Source organism: Pelobates fuscus, chromosome 8 (genome assembly GCF_036172605.1).
Source record: "Pelobates fuscus isolate aPelFus1 chromosome 8, aPelFus1.pri, whole genome shotgun sequence".
NCBI classification, from domain to species: domain Eukaryota; kingdom Metazoa; phylum Chordata; class Amphibia; order Anura; family Pelobatidae; genus Pelobates; species Pelobates fuscus.
The window spans coordinates 76,541,592-76,560,395 of record NC_086324.1 but is presented as its reverse complement, the minus strand read 5'-3'; the positions used below and the strand labels follow the sequence as shown (position 1 = coordinate 76,560,395).

General features: G+C 37.7%; 1 protein-coding gene across 1 annotated transcript in view; it reads right to left on the bottom strand.

The window, feature by feature from the left end:
• Positions 1–6,896: 6,896 nt before the first annotated feature.
• ZDBF2 (zinc finger DBF-type containing 2) overlaps positions 6,897–18,804 on the bottom strand; it is a 74,925-nt gene continuing 63,017 nt past the window's right edge. The window contains exons 5-7 of the mRNA XM_063428752.1: positions 14,544–14,649; positions 14,000–14,127; positions 6,897–9,923 (exon numbers count right to left, since the gene is read on the bottom strand). Coding sequence (XP_063284822.1) covers positions 7,166–9,923; positions 14,000–14,127; positions 14,544–14,649 — 2,992 coding nt within the window. The 3' untranslated portion in view covers positions 6,897–7,165. The remainder of the gene's footprint in view (positions 9,924–13,999; positions 14,128–14,543; positions 14,650–18,804) is intronic.

Genomic DNA, 18,804 nt, shown 5'->3' with positions numbered 1-18,804 from the left:
CTGATAATACAGAAGAGCTACTATAACTCAAATTGATGAAAAACATAATGATAACCATAATAGAATAGTGTGAGAACAAACAGAGCATCACAGTATGCTGTGTATGGGGCTGTGAAGCTACAGACATTTAGAGCGCCCATGATGACCCTCTCCACCAGCAAAAGAGCCTTCAGTGAGGATATGAGCATCAGTACTGAAATATGGATTAATGAAAGAAGTCTATTCAGGTATGGTTTGAGGAACATGACATAGAGTTCAAGATGTTGCTTTGGTCTCCAAATTCCTCAGAATTCAATCCGATTGAGCAACTGTGAGATGCGCTGGAACAACAAATCCAATCCATGGAGGACCCACCTCACAACCTGCAGGACTTAAAGGATCTGATGGTAATGTCTCGGTGTCGGATACCACAGGACATGTTCAGAGGTCTTGTGGAGTCCATGTCGCAACACATTGGCAGCAAGAGGTGGACCTACATGATATAAGGCAGGTGTTTTTAATGTTGTGGCTGGTTAGTGTGTATATATAAAATTTTCTCTCTCAGTCCTCCTGGGTGTTATTTGTATATTCCTTATTCTAGGGTCCTCTCACAGACATGGTAGTCTGAGGGTTCTCCACACTCTCATACTTAATTGTTTCTATGACATATACTGGTATCTGACAGTTAAATAGGATTTTGAAACTTGCTGGGTAACATTTGCAGATATTTTCTTTTTCCCATGTACTTTGCTAAATGCCAAACTAGTGAGCACCAAATTTGTTTGTCAACACTGAAATTTTCTTCTATTACATTTTACCAAACATGTCACAGAGAACACAATAGTCTCAGCCATGGTGGTATGACATAATATTTCATGTATTCACAGTAGCCCTGGTTTTTCCTTGCATGATAGAAAACATTCACTTATACCTGAAAAATAGATTCCCGCGACTAAACAGAGGCTATATTTATTAATGCAAAAGAGTTGCAGTACAAGGGGAAAGTGCTTAATAAAGAGCCCTTACTGTGGAAATATATATATTTTTTTCTTCACATGTAGCATTTTGCCCTGGAATTGCTTGATCGTTTTGGCCTATAGTTCTGGTGCTTTCTATTTTTATACAACCAAGATATAATACATTTTTGATGAAAAGTCTTGCTCTCTTTTGTTTTATATGGAAGTCCTATTTCCGTCATGCCCCCAAAACATTTCTAAAATAAGTACCCACATTCTGTTCCTGCTTCATTTCATTAACAAGTATCCAAGGACAGGCCAAGGGCACTACTGTGTGTAAAGCTAAATAAGCACTTTAGACTCGTATGTGACACTCTCTACCTGATGATAGATGTGGATTATGGACAGAGTGGACCCTGAAGCAGAGTCCTTCTCCAAATGCATTAATGTAATATATTGTACAAATAATATATATTACTTAAAATAAAACATAGGAAAAGAAAACTACAGATTTGTTTATAATAATTTCTGCATAACATGTAACAACAGATACATTCATTAAAGGACACTAAGAGCACTATAACCACCACAACCCACATGGCACAATGCAAAGCTAGCATAATAAAAAGGGAAGACATCTAGCATCTCTTCTAGTGTATGGGAGTTATCCCACTCTCTCATGTCTAATCTCTGGCCTGGTCTGCTAAGCAGTCCCAGTGCACATAGCCGATGCCTGTTCAGGTCATTATAATGGTGTAATGGTGTTGTCAAAGTATGGTAGTTTTGCAACCCTGTAGGAGGACACCATGCCTTATTGCTTGAAATACAGTGCAAGCATGCAATTTTCAAGCCCTCAAACAGTCACCAGACTTGACAAATTTTTATTAAGGCAATGGGACTTTGGCTTAGTTCTCATTCATTGTGTAGCGGGAGCCCTGCAGGGAGAGGAGAGACACCCAGCATGGGAGTGCTAGGTGAGTGCCAAGCAAGGCGGGGTGCTGACACTATACTGCTGTTTCTTCTAGATTTGATGCCAGATCATTGACTTGAATTGGTATTTTGAGTTTGTATTTGCCTCTGGCCTCTTGCACTTCTATCTCCTATTGACCAGGTTATGTGGTCTGCAGGCAGCTCAACATGAGCTCTTATATATGAGTAATTAATATTAATTATATTTTGCACATTAATTATCACTGATGTATAAACTGTATCTCAAATGTCATAATGTTGTGGATTAGATAATCTCTTTCTTTTTTTTTGTGATATTGAGAGGACCACATAGTGACTTCAGTACTGTGTACCTGTAAATTTACTTGAGCAAAAATGCAAAAGAAAATACAGAAATACCATCTAATGGACGACCTTACACCTAGTGTGAAAGGAACAACTAAAATATTTCACAAGATATGGGAACCCTGGGAAAGCAGTACCTTGGGACACAGATGAGGGTGACTATACCTCCATAGCGACTAATAGAGGTCCACATAGACATAGAATCCTGACACTCCCTGGCATTACCGCAACACCTCCCCCCCTCCCCACCCACAACACGCTCATCTGGCATGATGAACTCAGATACAATAACCCCATACTCACCTTCTCCCCCACTACTTTCTCTTATCTTCTCTTTACTCTTCTCTGGACATATCCCCTCTCTCTCAGGGGGCTACAATCCAAAAACTAGACGTCCAATACAAGTACTGGTCAAGCACTATGACTGTATAACAGATGTCAACCCTGACTCGTTAGGGTATGCATACGAATAACGGAATATGTCATGTAAAAACATTGCGGTGATAAAATTGGTATGCCTTTGCACGTCTTACAAAAATAAAGAATTACAAAAAAAAAAGAAAATACAGAAATAGTAATAGTAATCCATTCAAGCTGCACGCTTCTTACATGTCTTTGAACCATGAGCCAGAGTTGTTCTAAGTAAAGCAAATCAAAGCACAGGATAACTGCATTTATTATTATGTATCTTATAAAACAGGTTGCCTGGTAGGAAGACATAAAGTAGCACATGTAGATGTAATACTCCTGGACATCCTCTAAATACATTATGGAGCACTTTCCATCCATCATAACAATATTACTCAATTAATATCAGTGTCAATTGGAAGGGATGTAAGGCATCTATCTTAACCCTGTACAGTATAAATTTTTAACAGAATGCACAATTCTGTCACATTGAAAACCTACCAACCTATACAAATGTCAAAATGACTTTTAAGTAGAAGGTCTAGCAAACATGTCTCTGTTTTCCTTACAGCTTATGTATATCTGTAAAGAAGAAAGGCTCATGTTGGACTCTTTATAAATCTTTCAATAGAGGTTTTAATAGCATCACATGAGGTACCTATAAATACTAGTAAAGTCGTATCCTTCTTGTGGACAGGTCATGTAAAAATACTATACATCATTGCATACAAAAACTCTTTATGATGTGCTTAATACTTGAAAATCTTCTTGATTAAATTTCTAGTATCTTAATATAGTCATAGGTTTTCTAAGCATTCATTGGGCCTTCTCTTCTTGATCAATAGCCATCATTATAACATGTTTTATATGTGTGTTTACTGTAAATTAAACACAAACATATTGCATTAAACAACATCAGGACATAGGTAATTGCACAATCTCTGAACCAAAACACAAAAAACAAAACCTAGAATTTTAGCTGTGTGTTTATTCCACTGTAATTTAAGGGTTTCTTTTCAAGAGCCCCATACAAATTATATATTGTTTTTTAAAGGACAGAAAGTGATTTTTTAAAAAATATCCTATATGTATACCTAACACAACATTAAGTGTGAATAAAATATAAAAAAAATAAAATAAAAAAAACACACTTTTGCGTATAACAACTTTTTACACATCCAATGCAATTAAATAAAAAATTAAATTAAAGATAACTCTAAATAGATGCACACATCAGTCCTGATTGCTAAATGTTTTATATGTCTGGGATCTAAATTAATTTTTGGTAGTTATCACTAATACAATACCAACCCCTTACCTTATCGTAATAATAACATAGCCATATAACAATCCTAAACTTACTCTTAACCCTTACCTTACCCTAAAACTAACCCTACCCCAACATTAAACCTTACCCTAGCACTACCTCTAACTTTAAACAAAACCTCTGCTAATCAGTGCTGATACCAGCAAATCGGTTTCCTAGTTAAAACAGTAGAGCGTTATGTTACCATCTACTGGCTGTTTTCAATATTACAGGAACATTTTCCTGTAATACTAATACAAGCTTGCTCACCCGGGCAATTACACCATGATCAGAGTTGGGCAAATGACAAAGCTCAGTACGATCACCCCCTGGGGGCCTTCTTTCAGTAGCCAGCATCCCTAGAATCACTGTGGCTGTGCGCGATTGCTCAGCAAAAGTCATTTAAAATGATGTCAAGGGCTTTCTTTCATTGCTTATTTGGAGCGCTGCATACAGCTCAGTGGCTGGCTTTAACCCACCTCACACTGAATTGCAGCAATAGGCAGTTACATGGTTATAGCAGTGCTCACTTTGAGTGCTGCACACAGCACATCTGCTAGTCTGGGGCAACTAAAAATTATTCCAGCTGACAGAGGGGATTCTCTGGTGTAAGAGATTTTAGGACGTTTCATGCCATTCTAACAGTGTCAAAACCCACACAGTTGAGGACTGCATGGAATGTCCTAACATTAGGAAGGGGTTAAGTTACATGACAGTGATACTTTTTTTTTTTTTTTTAAGATAACAATTCTTCTTCTTATTTTTTAGACCCATTCTGTGGGTCTATGTCCATTAGATATATAAGTCCATTAGGTAAATAAATAAATAAAAAATGCATCATCTAAGAGACTGATAACAAAGCGTATACCTTGGAGTTTGTCTGTTCCTCATTCTCTTCATTAGTTACTGTACCTGAGAGAAATATTTCAGTGCGTGAAATTACAGGCCATTTGCACGTTGCAAAAAAAAAAAAAAAAAGCTGACTGCCTGAATTTCAATACCCGTAACCAAATATCTTTGGTAAAAGAAAAAAGAAAAAAAAAAAAATCTGAAAATCTTTCTCACATGGCACCACTATAAGATAAAAATATATATTAATGCTGGTCTGTTTAATTGCAACACTATCTATAAAAATAAAAGTCAGTCAAGCCCTGTTTTTGCTAATTCTAGTATTTTACACTATATTGCAATAGTTGCACATAATACTACGAGATGCTATACAAGGTTCTCAAGTGTCTATTATTGGTGTATTCTACATGTTATTGAAATCAGGATTTAATAGGAAAAAGTAAATAGTAAAAAGAGAATTTCATTAATGAAGGTATACAAAGAAAAGATAAATATTGCATGGCCTTAATGGAAGAATGAAATATAGTCTACAATACACAGCTGCAATGTACAAATGAATAATCAATCCGTACAATTGATTGGATTGGGAATGACTAAAGAGGGCCTAACCCTAGTACATACCCATATAGAGGTTATAAATTAGCCAAGGACACATCATTGAATTTGAATAAAGACTTTAATGCTTTTTAGTACTAAATGTATGTTTTAATATTTCTTTACTGGGTGACAAATAGAACTGTATAAAATATATATTTATTTGTTTCAATACTAAAATGGGATTTGGAGTGAATTACTTTACTTGGTTAATTTAGCACATATATATTGCACAGCCTTACCCTAACATTGTTTGCATTACTTTATCTTTATGATTGTTTGATGGTTAAAGCAATAAAAATACTTCTTTAAAGTGCTCCAGCCAATGATTTTCTTCTTTACTTCTTTAAAAGTGCATGCAATGATTTTATAGCCACTGAAAAGAGTAAATAATTTATTTTCGTTTTAATCTGTTTTGTGTTTTTTGTGAGTTTTTTTGCAGGCCGGGGTGGAGTTGACTTTAAGTTTAAACCATGGAATTAAAGCACTGCCATTTACAAGATAAATCAATGCTTATATTACAGGGTTAAATAGAAGCATAGAATGTGAGGGCAGATAAGAACCATTCGGCCCATTTAGTCTGCCCAATTTTCTAAATACTTTCATTAGTCCCTGGCCTTATCTTATAGTTAGGATAGCCTTATGCCTATCCCACGCATGCTTAAAGTCCTTTACTGTGTTAACCTCTACCACTTCAGCTGGAAGGCTATTCCATGCATCCACTACCCTCTCAGTAAAGTAATACTTCCTGATATTATTTTTAAACTGCCTCTAGTTAGCCACTAACGCTAAAGTGGTCCTTTCAAGCATTATCTATATAATGCATTAAAAAACAGCCTGCTATATCTATTTAAATACCCATCAAATCAATCTTTAAACAGCAACTAAATAATCCTCTCCCGTCTACTTGATTGAAGAAGGTTATTTCATATTTTGATCTCCACCCGTCACCCATTATTGACATAAACATAGCATCACTCTCTTGCCTTGAACTAGATTTTGTCTTTCAGGTTTTCAGAGACTAAACTTAGTCAAGTTAAATAATAGACCTTTGGTACACGTATAAGTACACCTCTAATGTATTTATTAAAATCATCATTGAAGCATGAGGAAGATTGTCAAACCAGCTAGGGTAGGGAAATCATAATTTTGCTCTCTTTCTTTATCGTTTCCTTACTGAATGAAGGAGTGCATGGTATGTCTCTTGTACCAAGTTTTCACATTGCTAAAGTATATGTTGCCTTTAGTGTTTTTTGGGGGTTTTTTTTAAAGGAAAAACTAATGTCTGTGTCTACAGTACAGCCATTTTTTCCAGACTCTGTACATCTTTCTAACATGCAACCGTGACATTCAGATTCCATCTCCTCCCATTGTCAGTATTACACAGTTATTACCAATAATATAGGACTTATTTGTTTTTACAAAAATATAGTTAAGTATAAAAAGTAGATATAGTCATTTAAAAACAAAACAAAACACCGGTTGGTATTTAGAAAGTATTATTTAAATGTCTAGCTCTTGTAATTGTAATATCCAATTCAGTTAGAAAAGCTGCACACCAAAAACTATTTATATAGATCTCTGTTAAAGATATATCTAATGAATGTACATTTGAAGAGTAAGCAAATGCATTATCTTTTCAATATTATCCCACAATGTATTAAACAAATATAAAATGTGTGCAAAAACATATTACCATGATACCCGTTCTCCAAAACACAGTGATTAAAACATTGTTTACACATATATATATATACACATGTATATAAAATATATTTTCTTATTTTCTTCCTCTTCTTCTTGTAGTTGATTTACTCTCACCTCTTGTTCGAGAAGGCTGTGTCCTTAGTCTTGGTTTGCTTACTATATGGGGCAAAGTTTCCTGTACAATTCTCAGTGTTTTATTGCGGGTTCTGCAACATTTTTTGTCATTTCCTTCTTCGTATGGCTTCTTAACTGCTTTACTTTGACCAGCATTTTTAAGCACAGGTTTACAAATTTCTGACTCTCTTTTGCAAGACTTACGTGAAATAAATTTTGACTTTACACATGTGTTACTATTAAAATGTCGCCTTGGTAACTCTTTCTTCTGACCTGTTGTCATATTCTTTTGCCTCGGCCGAACTGCCTGAACAGAAGGAACATCATATTTTAGAAATCTCAAGGAAGCCTTTCTTAAAGGTTGCTTTCTAATTTTAGGTAGTTTCCTTTGCGCTATTTTCCCTACAGTTTTTATCATCCCACACTGTTTATGCTTGGACTTTGTACGACACCTAGTTTCTGCCACTTGTTTTATATTTGCTGTGGAATGGACAATTTTCTGCTTGATCTCATTCTCATTTGGCCCCAAGGTTTTTCTTATAGTCCTAGTGATTGATGGAACAAATGGAATATCTCTCTTGACCTTAGTATGACTGCCTTTGCAAGGGGCAAACTGAGCACATGGCTTGTCAGGGTGCTCAGATTTTAGGCAGTCAAAATATTCTGTGTCAATAGAGGATCCACTTCCTGTTAGACTTGAGCTTAAATCCTTAACTTTAGCGGTTTCAAAACATAGAGATGCAACAGAACAACTACTAAAAGACTTTTTGGAGGAAGTGGTTTCTTTGAGTCCATAGTCGAATTTATCAACGTTACTCTCACTACTTAGACTTTTGAACAGTTTACGGACATATGGGCCTTTAATACTGTGTCCCCTCACACAATTTCTAGGAGGCGTTTTAAGAATTCGATTGGTTGATGGATCATAATACTTAAGAGGAGATTGCTTATATTTATAATTGGCAGAGTCTCTGCTATCAGTTGAGTATTGGTTTCGGCCACTCCTCAAAATGTAAGCTGGTTTGCCAGTAAAACATTTTATATCAGGATGTGAAAGAACATACACCATTGTCTTTGGTTGTAATGGAGTAAAAATTTTGGTATATGATTCTGGAAGTTTCAAAGCACACATTCTAGTTTGCATGTCTGGAGTCATTTCCCCTTCCAAATCATTAAAAATAACATGGTTTGAATGTTGTCCAAGTTCATTTTTATTGACTTTCTTTCGAACTACCGGATAATTTACGAGACTTGTTTGGGTTCCATGACTGACCTTAACTATCTGGCACCTTGAAGCAAGTCTCCAAATTCTTCTGCAAGGCATTTTAATTTCTGTCTTTACCACTTTCTCTGATTTCACTGAGGGAATATCAGAATCATTGTCTGCATAAGAAAAGTCATTTAATGTTGGTGATGTAGTATCATCTTTGGGTAGTTTCCAATTATTAGTCTCAAGTTCAATCTTCATTAAATTTTCTTCACTTTCAAATTTTCTCTTGCACTTCCTGCTGCTACTTCCACTTTCAAAGTAGCAATGGAACTTTCCTTTTCTGAACTGCTGTACAAGGGCTTCAATTTTTAAATCATCTTCATATTTGATTTGTGACCATGTTTTACCAACAAAAGATGGAGGCACATGGGGCAGTGCTGGTAGAACCTCTTCATCAATTTCTGCTTTTATACCCTCTGGCTCCTTAACAGGATATGGACCAAGAACTGATTTTAACTTTGACTTGTACTCTTCATCAATGTTGACAATGATATCTTTGAGTACATCCACATTTTTTAGGTCTGTCTTTGAGAGATCCTCTTCAGATTTAATTTGTACATCCCAGTCAAAGCTTAGACTTGAATCCTCCGTACAGCCAAGAACTGAGTTGATGTTAAGTGATGAGATGGTGTCCTCTTCTTTCCCTACTGAAGATTCAGAATTTCTATAGCAGTATTTCCAAATTACTTCTTCAATAATTTCATCCACTGTTGATCTATCCCCCTGTGACAAATAAAGTCCTTTGCTATGAGTTGGGTTATTAGTTTCACTTTCTTTAGAACATTTAGTATGTTTCAAGTGACTATCAACAACATGATTCCTAAAGATATGATCAATGTTTCCCTGAGATTCCATACCACTTAGTTTCCCACATTGTATACCTGAGGTCAGGTTTAAACAGCTGCCTTGGGAAGCCGGTGGTTTAGCGTGTAAACATCTCATAGTTTTTGTAGTCACGTCAAAATTTGGGCACTTATTAATGATTTCACACACACTTGTCTCTAGAATATTTTTCTTCTTGGTTCCTTGATTTAGTACAGAATGAACTGTTTGAGAGCAAGGAATATTATTTGCATTCTGTGAGCAGCAGGGATAGTTATTTGTACAGAGTGAGCTTTGAGGTACTGTATCTTCTCCAGTGGTTAAGGCTTTCTGGACAACAGTCAGAATGCAATCAGAAGTAATATTTTGCTTTCGAAGTTGTCCATCTGTGGAACAAGGCTCGATTTTAAGCTTTTCATTGTATGGATGCCATACAGCAATATTTCTAGAGTTGTACTTTGATGTGGATGGGTAACAATTACTTGAGTCAGAAATAGGCTGGGTGTTTTCAGGATGGGTCTTAGTAGGCACTAATTTGTGACTTTGTACAAGGAGAGGTGCATCGGAACAAACTTCTGGTAATCTTGGGCTTATGGAAATATCAGGTATGTCATCATACGTTGGTCTATAAAAACCAAAACAAAAGGAAAATATAAAAATATGCATATTTTAGTTAGTTATTCATGCAACATTCCTACTGCCTCCTGCTTCAAATCAACAAAATATATAAGAATGTAAAAATATTTTTAAATCAAAAACATCACACATTCTACTTTATTTATTGCTTTTGCAGTGCTGCAATGCTTGGCATTTTTATGCAGGTTAGAATATAGCTAGCCAAAGAAGACTATAAATACACAGCTAGTTGAATCAACATAGAAAATGATAAGTTCAGCATTTATCAAAAGGTTCTGCTCGGCATAAAAATTGACCAATTCAGCAAAATAAGTCCAACAGAAATAACTGTTACTTGTCCATTTTGTGCAATATATTAGCAGAATTTGTTGAGATTTTTATTTATTTAATAAGTTAGGCACAATAATATAATATATAAATACTCATTATTATTATTTTTTGTAAATAAGAAATATAAAAAAAGAGTAGCAAGAATCATGACTAAGCACTTAAATATTATGTAAAGGAAAGCAAGAATATTACATGAGAATGTTCAACCTCATAGCAATTAAAAAGATACTTCAGCCAGGAGCTAACTCCTATATATATGCCTCCTTATAATGCATTTATTACATTCTAGAGATAGATATATGTGCGTTAAAAAAACAAAACAAAAAAACAATTACCAGAAATGAGTGTGCTGGCTTCAAATACCATTTGCCGGTTCTAGAGCTAGAAACCCTGTTTTCCTAACACTTTAGTGCCCCCTGTCTCTAGCTAGATATAGGTCTCCTATATTTGCAGTGAAATAAATAAATGAAAACTTTTACTCACCCTTTTCCAGCTTTGAGTCTATTTTCTCTCTCTGCATTTCAGAAGAAGCATGGCCTCCTCAACAGTTGGTCCAACATAATGCAAGCACCGCCTGTGCTTCCAAGCTTCCCCATGGGTAGCTTCAATAGGTTCAATACTTTCTTATAGAGGCTCCCATATCACAACAGAGTTTTACTTAGTCAGTACAGCGGAAGCGTTTTTAGTGTCAGTATGGCAGCCTAGTGAAGCGTCTTTAGTGTCACTATGGCAGCCACTAGAAGTAGACTTAACCCTGTAATGTAAACATTGCAGGTTCGAAAAAACTGCAATGTTCTACACTTCATAGTTAAAACAAAATCACCACTGCACCCTGGCCACTTCATAGGAAGGAGCCTGGGTGACTTTAGTGGTCCTTTAATGTCACAATTAGAGGGGATAAAATAGTGTATGCATTTAAGCACCGATTGAATGGTGTAGTTCAGGGGTAGGCAACCTTTTAGCAGCACTGTGCCGATATAGGATTGTGATGTCCCGTAGCATGCCGATCCTCAGGCCTGTCGCTACCAGGCAAGCAAACTAAGCAATTGCTTTGGGCCCCGAGCTGGCCTGGGCCCCCAAGCAGGGCCGGCGCTTCCTATAAGGCTGCAGCTGCCTGAGGAGAAGGGGAGATGAGGAGAACACGTGGAGGGAGGGTTAGGAGAAGGGGAGATTAGGAGAACACAGGGAGTGGGAGGTGAGGAGAAGGGGAGATGAGGAGAACACAGGGGGGGTGAGGAGAAGGGGAGATGAGGAGAACACGTGGGGGGTGAGGAGAAGGGGAGATGAGGAGAACACGTGGGGGGTGAGGAGAAGGGGAGATGAGGAGAACACAGGGAGTGGGAGGTGAGGAGAAGGGGAGATGAGGAGAACACGAGGGGGGTGAGGAGAAGGGGAGATGAGGAGAACACGTGGGGGGGTGAGGAGAAGGGGAGATGAGGAGAACATGTGGGGGGGTGAGGAGAAGGGGAGATGAGGACAACACAGGGAGTGGGAGGTGAGGAGAAGGGGAGATGAGGAGAACACGGGGGGTGAGGAGAAGGGGAGGTGAGGAAAACACAGGGAGGGGGTGAGGAGAAGGGGAGGTGAGGAGAACACAGGGAGGGGGTGAGGAGAAGGGGAGATGAGGAGAACACAGGGAGGGGGTGAGGAGAAGGGGAGATGAGGAGAACACAGGGGGGGTGAGGAGAAGGGGAGGTGAGGAGAACACAGGGAGAGGGTGAGGAGAAGGGGAGATGAGGAGAACACAGGGAGGGGGGTGAGGAGAAGGGGAGATGAGGAGAACACAGGGGGGGTGAGGAGAAGGGGAGATGAGGAGAACACAGGGAGGGGGGTGAGGAGAACACATGGAGGAGGTGAGGAGAACACAGGGAGGGGGAGGTGAGTAAAGGGGAGATGAGGAGAACACAGGGAGGGGGGTGAGGAGAAGGGGAGATTAGGAGAAAACAGGGAGGGGGAGGTGAGGAGAAGGGGAGATGAGGAGAACACAGGGAGGGGGAGGTGAGGAGAAGGGGAGATGAGGAGAACATGTGCGTGTATGAGCTATTATATTGTATATGTTCATTAGTAGTTTATGGTATCGTGTATGATACAAATGAATGTGGGCTGTGTATGAGGGCTACTTGTGGAATTGTGTGTGTGGGTGGATATGTCACATTGTGTGTTTGGTAGTGTGTGGGGGCTGTTTGGGGTTTTGCATGTGAGAGGCTGCACGTGAAATTGTGTGCATGTATGTGGATTGTTAGTGGTGTTGCGTTTGTGGGGATTGTGTGTATGTTTGTGTGTGGGCTGTTCGTATTATTTGAATGAGGGGAGGCTTATTCTGCAGGTCTGTGTATATCTAGCAGTGTGGGTGGCTTCTCTGGGTTCCAGTGGAGACCAGCCTGGGCAGGTACAGGTCAAGGACAGGAGCTGCAACATCAGCTGTGGGCTGCTCTACTACAGTGTGGATTCCCATTCACAAGTGCTGGGAGGAAGTGATCTGAGATCACTTACTCTATATGCTGCAATACATAAATTGAGGATTGTCCTTAACTACCTCTTTGTATTAGCAGGTATCTGAAGTTTCACTGAGACTCCTGAGAGGCCAGACCCTGTTTGGCTCTAGCAGCCTTGAGTGCCGTGGAAAGACACCTCGAGTGCCGTGCATGGCACTAGTGCCGTAGGTTGCCTACCCCTGGTGTAGTTGATTAAAAAAGTAACAAGTAACTGACACACCCCCAAATGAGTTATGATCATCTGTATATTCAGCCAATACATTGTTTGAAACCATATGAGAAGTGTCTTAAAACAGATGAGAAAATGTTCTATGCATTTCGTAGATCCTACCATGCAAACAACATTGAATGTGGGGCCATCTGTTAAAATGTTGTTGCAGCTGTTAACAGAAATTGTTGTCAATGTAACCATGATATGTTCCCTTTTTAATACATAATTTACATTAGAATTAAACAGTAATTTAATATATGCGACAGTACATAAAATACATATTTTTACTCGTGCACAGTAAAAAACAGTTTAGTTCTCTAAATTCATGGAAAATATGGGTATGGTAAATACTTTGCAGGACAATGTTGAGTTTGCAGAGATGGTTTATTCGAACAGATGGATATAATATATCTCCATATTTAATGACGGCTCTTAACATTTGCTACTCCATTACATTGATAATATTTGGCTTACAACATTCAGGATTCTGATCTTGGTTGTTAATGTAGTTTTTAATTATAATAAATAATTCTAATGAAATTATACACCATAGAAAGCAAAATTAAGGCTTATCCCAAACTGGCACTGAACAAACCAAACACTTCATATACATATGTGGTAAAGGCAAGCAGTAATAATTAAAAATCCCAGTCATAGCACATCACGTGAAAGGTTTTGTCCAGAGTAGCATTCCCTTTAATTGCCTCTTTCACCTGAAACTTGCCTTTCAATAGAAAGTTACAGGTTTACTAGAGTATGAGGAGATCCAGTGAACTTCTGCTCTGGGGAGAACTTTCCACAGAAACAAGAAAACATAGAAAATGTAATGTGTATCTAAAAAAAATAATATTGAGAGGTCAATTATGTATGTCCATGTAACAGCCCTTTAATTTGTCATTGCACTAACTTTCTTACAGTCATAATAGATCCGATCAGTGCCTAATTCAGTATGATGACTCTGTAAATAATATTTTCAGATAAAATCAGGAAAGTTATAATCCAATGCACCAGGAAAATAAAATATCTTACCTAGTATCTTGATAATTCTGTGGATGATAAAGATGGACATCATGTAGGAAACGCTCCATCATGACGCAGGGATTTAATGGAATCCTTTTACAACCAGAAATCTGTTTGTGTTGGTCACTTGCAAGGTGCTGTAGGAGATACATATAATACAACATAAAATACAATTCAAGTATAACAATGAAGGTAACTACAGGAAAAAAAAAAAAAAAATAACAATGGATGAAGACAGTATTTTCCTGGATTTGACAATTAATATGTAGAATACCCACCCCTCCCCCCCAAAAAAGAAAACAACAACAACCAGTCTTTAGTATATAAAAAAAACAAAACAACAACAAAAACAACAGTTCTGCCTTGTTTTGCCTTTCTGCATATTTTGAATGGCATTATAACCACTGCAGCACGCTGTAATAGTTACGGGGCTTGCCGTATTATTTTGAAGGAATTAAGTGAAACATGTATTAGGCCGTCTTAAAGAACAAATAGGCAAAATCAGTGCTGGTTGTTTCTACATAAAACAGGTCTTATAATAAAAATACCTTACCTTTTCTAAGTTGATATAATGTACTTGGCAGCAACTGCAGTATCCTTGTCTGTAGTGTCCTGGGGGTAAACCACTTCCTGAGTGCTCTGGGATTTGTACACCTCCACTACAAAGACATTTACATTCACATGTATTTGTGAAATTCTAGGACAGTAAGCAAGTACCAAGCACGGTTTCTAATGGTTCGTGAGGAAAAGTTCGAAAAGTGGAATTATCACTGGAAACCAATGTAATGTTTATATGGAGTAGTAAACAACACACTGCTCCAGAACTGTTATTTACACATAACTCCCTAACTGAATAATAATAATTAGTATTATTATTGTAATTATTATTTTTGCCCTCTTTATTTACAGGCCTAACCTACCTGGCGGTTTTGGAATACTTCAGCCAATTTTGTCACAGGTAGTAATAACATATGGCCTTGGTCCCAAAACACAAATGTTTAGGCCATAAGGGCTAAGTTGTGGGAGCAGTTAAGTGGCCTTTAAAACACCAGCGGTCCAAACCTTAAGACCACAGGCTTTTTGGCCACAATCCATTGTAACTCTATTACTACATTCTCCAGGTAGGCCCTCTTTATTTACATGCCTAACACACCCTTTGGTTCTGGTACACTTCAACTAACATTGTCATATGTAGTTATGTCACACACAGCCTTGGTCCCTGAACACATATATGTGAAGTAAACTCAAAAAAACTAATGTTCATGGGGAATGCTAGAAAAAATAACAATATAAGCTTTACAACTAATTGACTGGCATACACTCTTTCCTGAAAAAAACAAAACACAGAGCATATACGGAATATCTTACATCAAACATTAGAAATGCACAAGTCTCGGGATATACCAACTTGGTAACAAATACAAAAGAAACAAACCGAAAGCAATGCATTTAGTAGAAAGCTTGGCCAATATATTTAAGGGACACTATAGTCATCAAGGCCACTTCAGCTCAATGAATGGTCTGGGTGCCAGGTCCCCCAGGTTTTAACCCTTCAGATGTAAACATAGCAGTTTCAGAGAAATTTGCATCCAGCGTGCAGAACGTCCATAGGAAAGCATTGAGAAATGCTTTCCTATGGACTGATTGAATGCATGCGTGCATGCGTGATTGAATGCATGCGCATTCTGCTCCACTTGGGAGCGGACGTTGGCGGGGGAGGAGAGGTCACCAGCGCCAAGGGAGCCCGGCGCTGGATTAAAGTAACTTAAGGGGTTTTAATTCCTTCAGTGCCAAGGGAGGGGTGCCCTGAGGGTGGGGGGGGGGGGGTCCTAAGGGTTATATAGTGTCAGGAAAATGAGTTTGACACTCAGGAAAACGAGTTTGTTTTCCTGACACTATAGTGATCCTTTAATAAGAAAAGGGCATTTAAAGCATATAAATATAAAATATAAGGAAACCAATAATGTCTGCAAAAAGGTAAATAGATGGGCTAAACTGGAAAATGTCAAAGTGTCAGCAAAAGAGACTGAACCCAAAACGATTTTAAGAACATAAATGCAAAATAATCCAAAAATAATTAAAGTACATTTCACAGAAATCAGAGATGCTTGTGTAAGTAAATAAAAATAAGGAAAGGCAGAACACTGAAATAATGATTTTTCTTCAGTACATATCAAGGAGGAACCTATGGCTAGAGATATGCAAAACAGTGTTGCAAAAAAATATGCAGAAATATTGTGATTGGATGTCTCAAGACAATGTGTTACAGCAACCGAAGAAAGTTAATATTAACAAAGTCCCAAGTCCGGATGGTATTCACCCATGTGTGCTTAAAGTGCTATGTGTGTAAATAAGCAAACCCCTGTTTTTCAAGCTTTTAGGAGTCCTTTCTTTTAGGTATCAGCAGCAATCAACATGGTTTTATGAAACGTAGATTGTGTAAAACTAATTTAATTGCATTCTACAAAGAAATAAGTAGATGTATAGATCCGTGAGTTGCACTGGATGTTATCAACTTGGATTTTGCCATGGTATTCAATAAAGTTACAGACAACAGGTTAATGTTTAAATGAAAAGAAATTAGTCTAGAAGTAAAATTTTGTTAGGGAAAACAACAAATGAGAAGGAATTGAGAATTGTTATAGACATCAAACCAGGCAACAATGTCCAATGTCAACCAGCAGTTCCTAAGGCCAGTAAGGTATTGTCATGTATAAAAAGGGGCATTCATTTTGGGATAAAGAGAAAATATTTCATTTCTATAAACCAATGGTAAGACCACACCCTGAATATGCCAATAGGTGCCAATTTTTGTACCTGTTCCAAAAAGGATATTAAGGCACTAGAAAAAGTGCAGAGGTGGGCTACAAAATTATTTAGGGTAATCTGAATTTTAGTTATTAAGTCCTGTGTGTTTTTTCAACATGCTGGATGATGTCATGCAAAGAGTGAGGACATCCAGCATTGTTTTACAAAGTCAAATCCCGTGAAACTGCAGGAAGCACCTCTAGTGGCAGTCTTAACACAGCAAATATATGTTATACATTGCAAGGTTAAGGGAACAGGCACACTGCACACAGACCACTTCATTGAAATGAAATGGTTTGGGTGCGTACAGTGTCCCTTTAATAGGAAATTAGGTCACTCATTTAGAGAGAGAAGGGAAATGTCTACGGCAAAGGAAAGGGATCTTTATAGTAAGAAAAATAAAGTGTAGAATTCTCTCCCTGAAGAGGTGTTTTATCAGAGTCTGTATAGATTTTAAACAATAACTAGATGAATTCTTGAAAATGCATAATATTCAGGGACATAATATTTAATATGTGGGTTAATAGCTTTTTTATTCAAGGAGATGTCCGACATTCTGGGGTCGAGATGGATTTATTTTCTAGTTTGTTGCAAAATTGGAAAGGGCGTCAAACTGTGGTGTTTGCCTTCTTTTGAATTAACAGATGTGAGAAAAGCTGAACTTGATGGATGCAAGACTATTTTTGTTTTTTTTCAGCCTATGTAACTATGTGTTGCTCTGCTGAGTAATTGGAGGCTAAAGAATTCAAATTTCAAGAGAGCCATCATGTGGTTATGAATGGAAGGTAAAGGGATGTCCCTATGCATTCCTGAATCAAAATCAGAAGATTGATCCAGGATATAAATTTTCAGCTAAGGGGTTCAATGAGGACTAATTAATATGTAAAGTTAGACACGGACAAAAATTTAGTAAGTAGTATGGGAGAACAATAGTAAAGGAACACTTGACAAATGAAAGCCCTACAGATATATATATACGTATATATATATATATATATATATATATATATATATATATATATATATTTTTTTTTTTTTTTTTATAAACAAAATTAACTAAAAACAAAAAACCATAATATAAAATTCTGAGAATATGAGATCTCTGAGGGAAACAGCTTAGAGAAACTCAGTAGCTTACCCTTCGGTTACTCCCCGCTCATGGCAAAAAAAAATGATTTTGCTCACTTGCTCACCTATAAGAGAACCAAAATGCTGTCAAATATTGGTTCTGGACTACCCTTAGGGTGAGATCAGTCTGATATGCAAATGGTATAGGTTATCTTTGTATTGGCACTAGTGAGCAAAAACATTTTTGAGACCTGAGAAGGACTAACCAAAAGGCAAGCAACTGAACTTCTCTAAACTTTCATCTGGTCTCATATTCTCTGTTTTTGTTTCAATGCATTTGCTTGGGCTCTTCCTAAGCTAAAAGGGTAATCCAAACTTGGACCCCATGCTCACTATGCCTAGAGGTGTATCTGCTACACCTCGCTGATGAAGCCCAAAGAAGGCCGAAATCGTCCCTGGTCGCTGTATCTCTCGTTTAGAGAAGACTTGTTAGCATTTCGGTTCTGGACTGCCCTTATGGGTGGGATCAGATTAATATGCAAATGGTATAGGTTCTCTTTGTAATAGCACAAGTGAGCAAAAATATTTTTGAGACCTGAGCTGGGACTAACTTTCTCTCATATTCTCTGGTTTTATTGAGAAAAAAAAAAAACTAAATGTTTGGTAGTAGTTATGGTGCCAGGACTACCTGGCCCTCTCCTTAGTTAAGCAGCCAGCTGTCTGCAAATGGTTTAACAACTCACATGGAGTCCACCAGGCATTTGCTATCTCTTTCAGGAGAGTCAGGATTTCACTGCAATGACCTAGCCCAGTGTTGCAGGGGTTAGCCCATTGGCTGAGAGATTAAAAAAACCTTCCCTGGGGCCAACCTCCACCCCTTCTGGAGGCTGTGACTGGTGCATGATAGACCCAATGTAAGCTGTCAAACTATTTGCAGG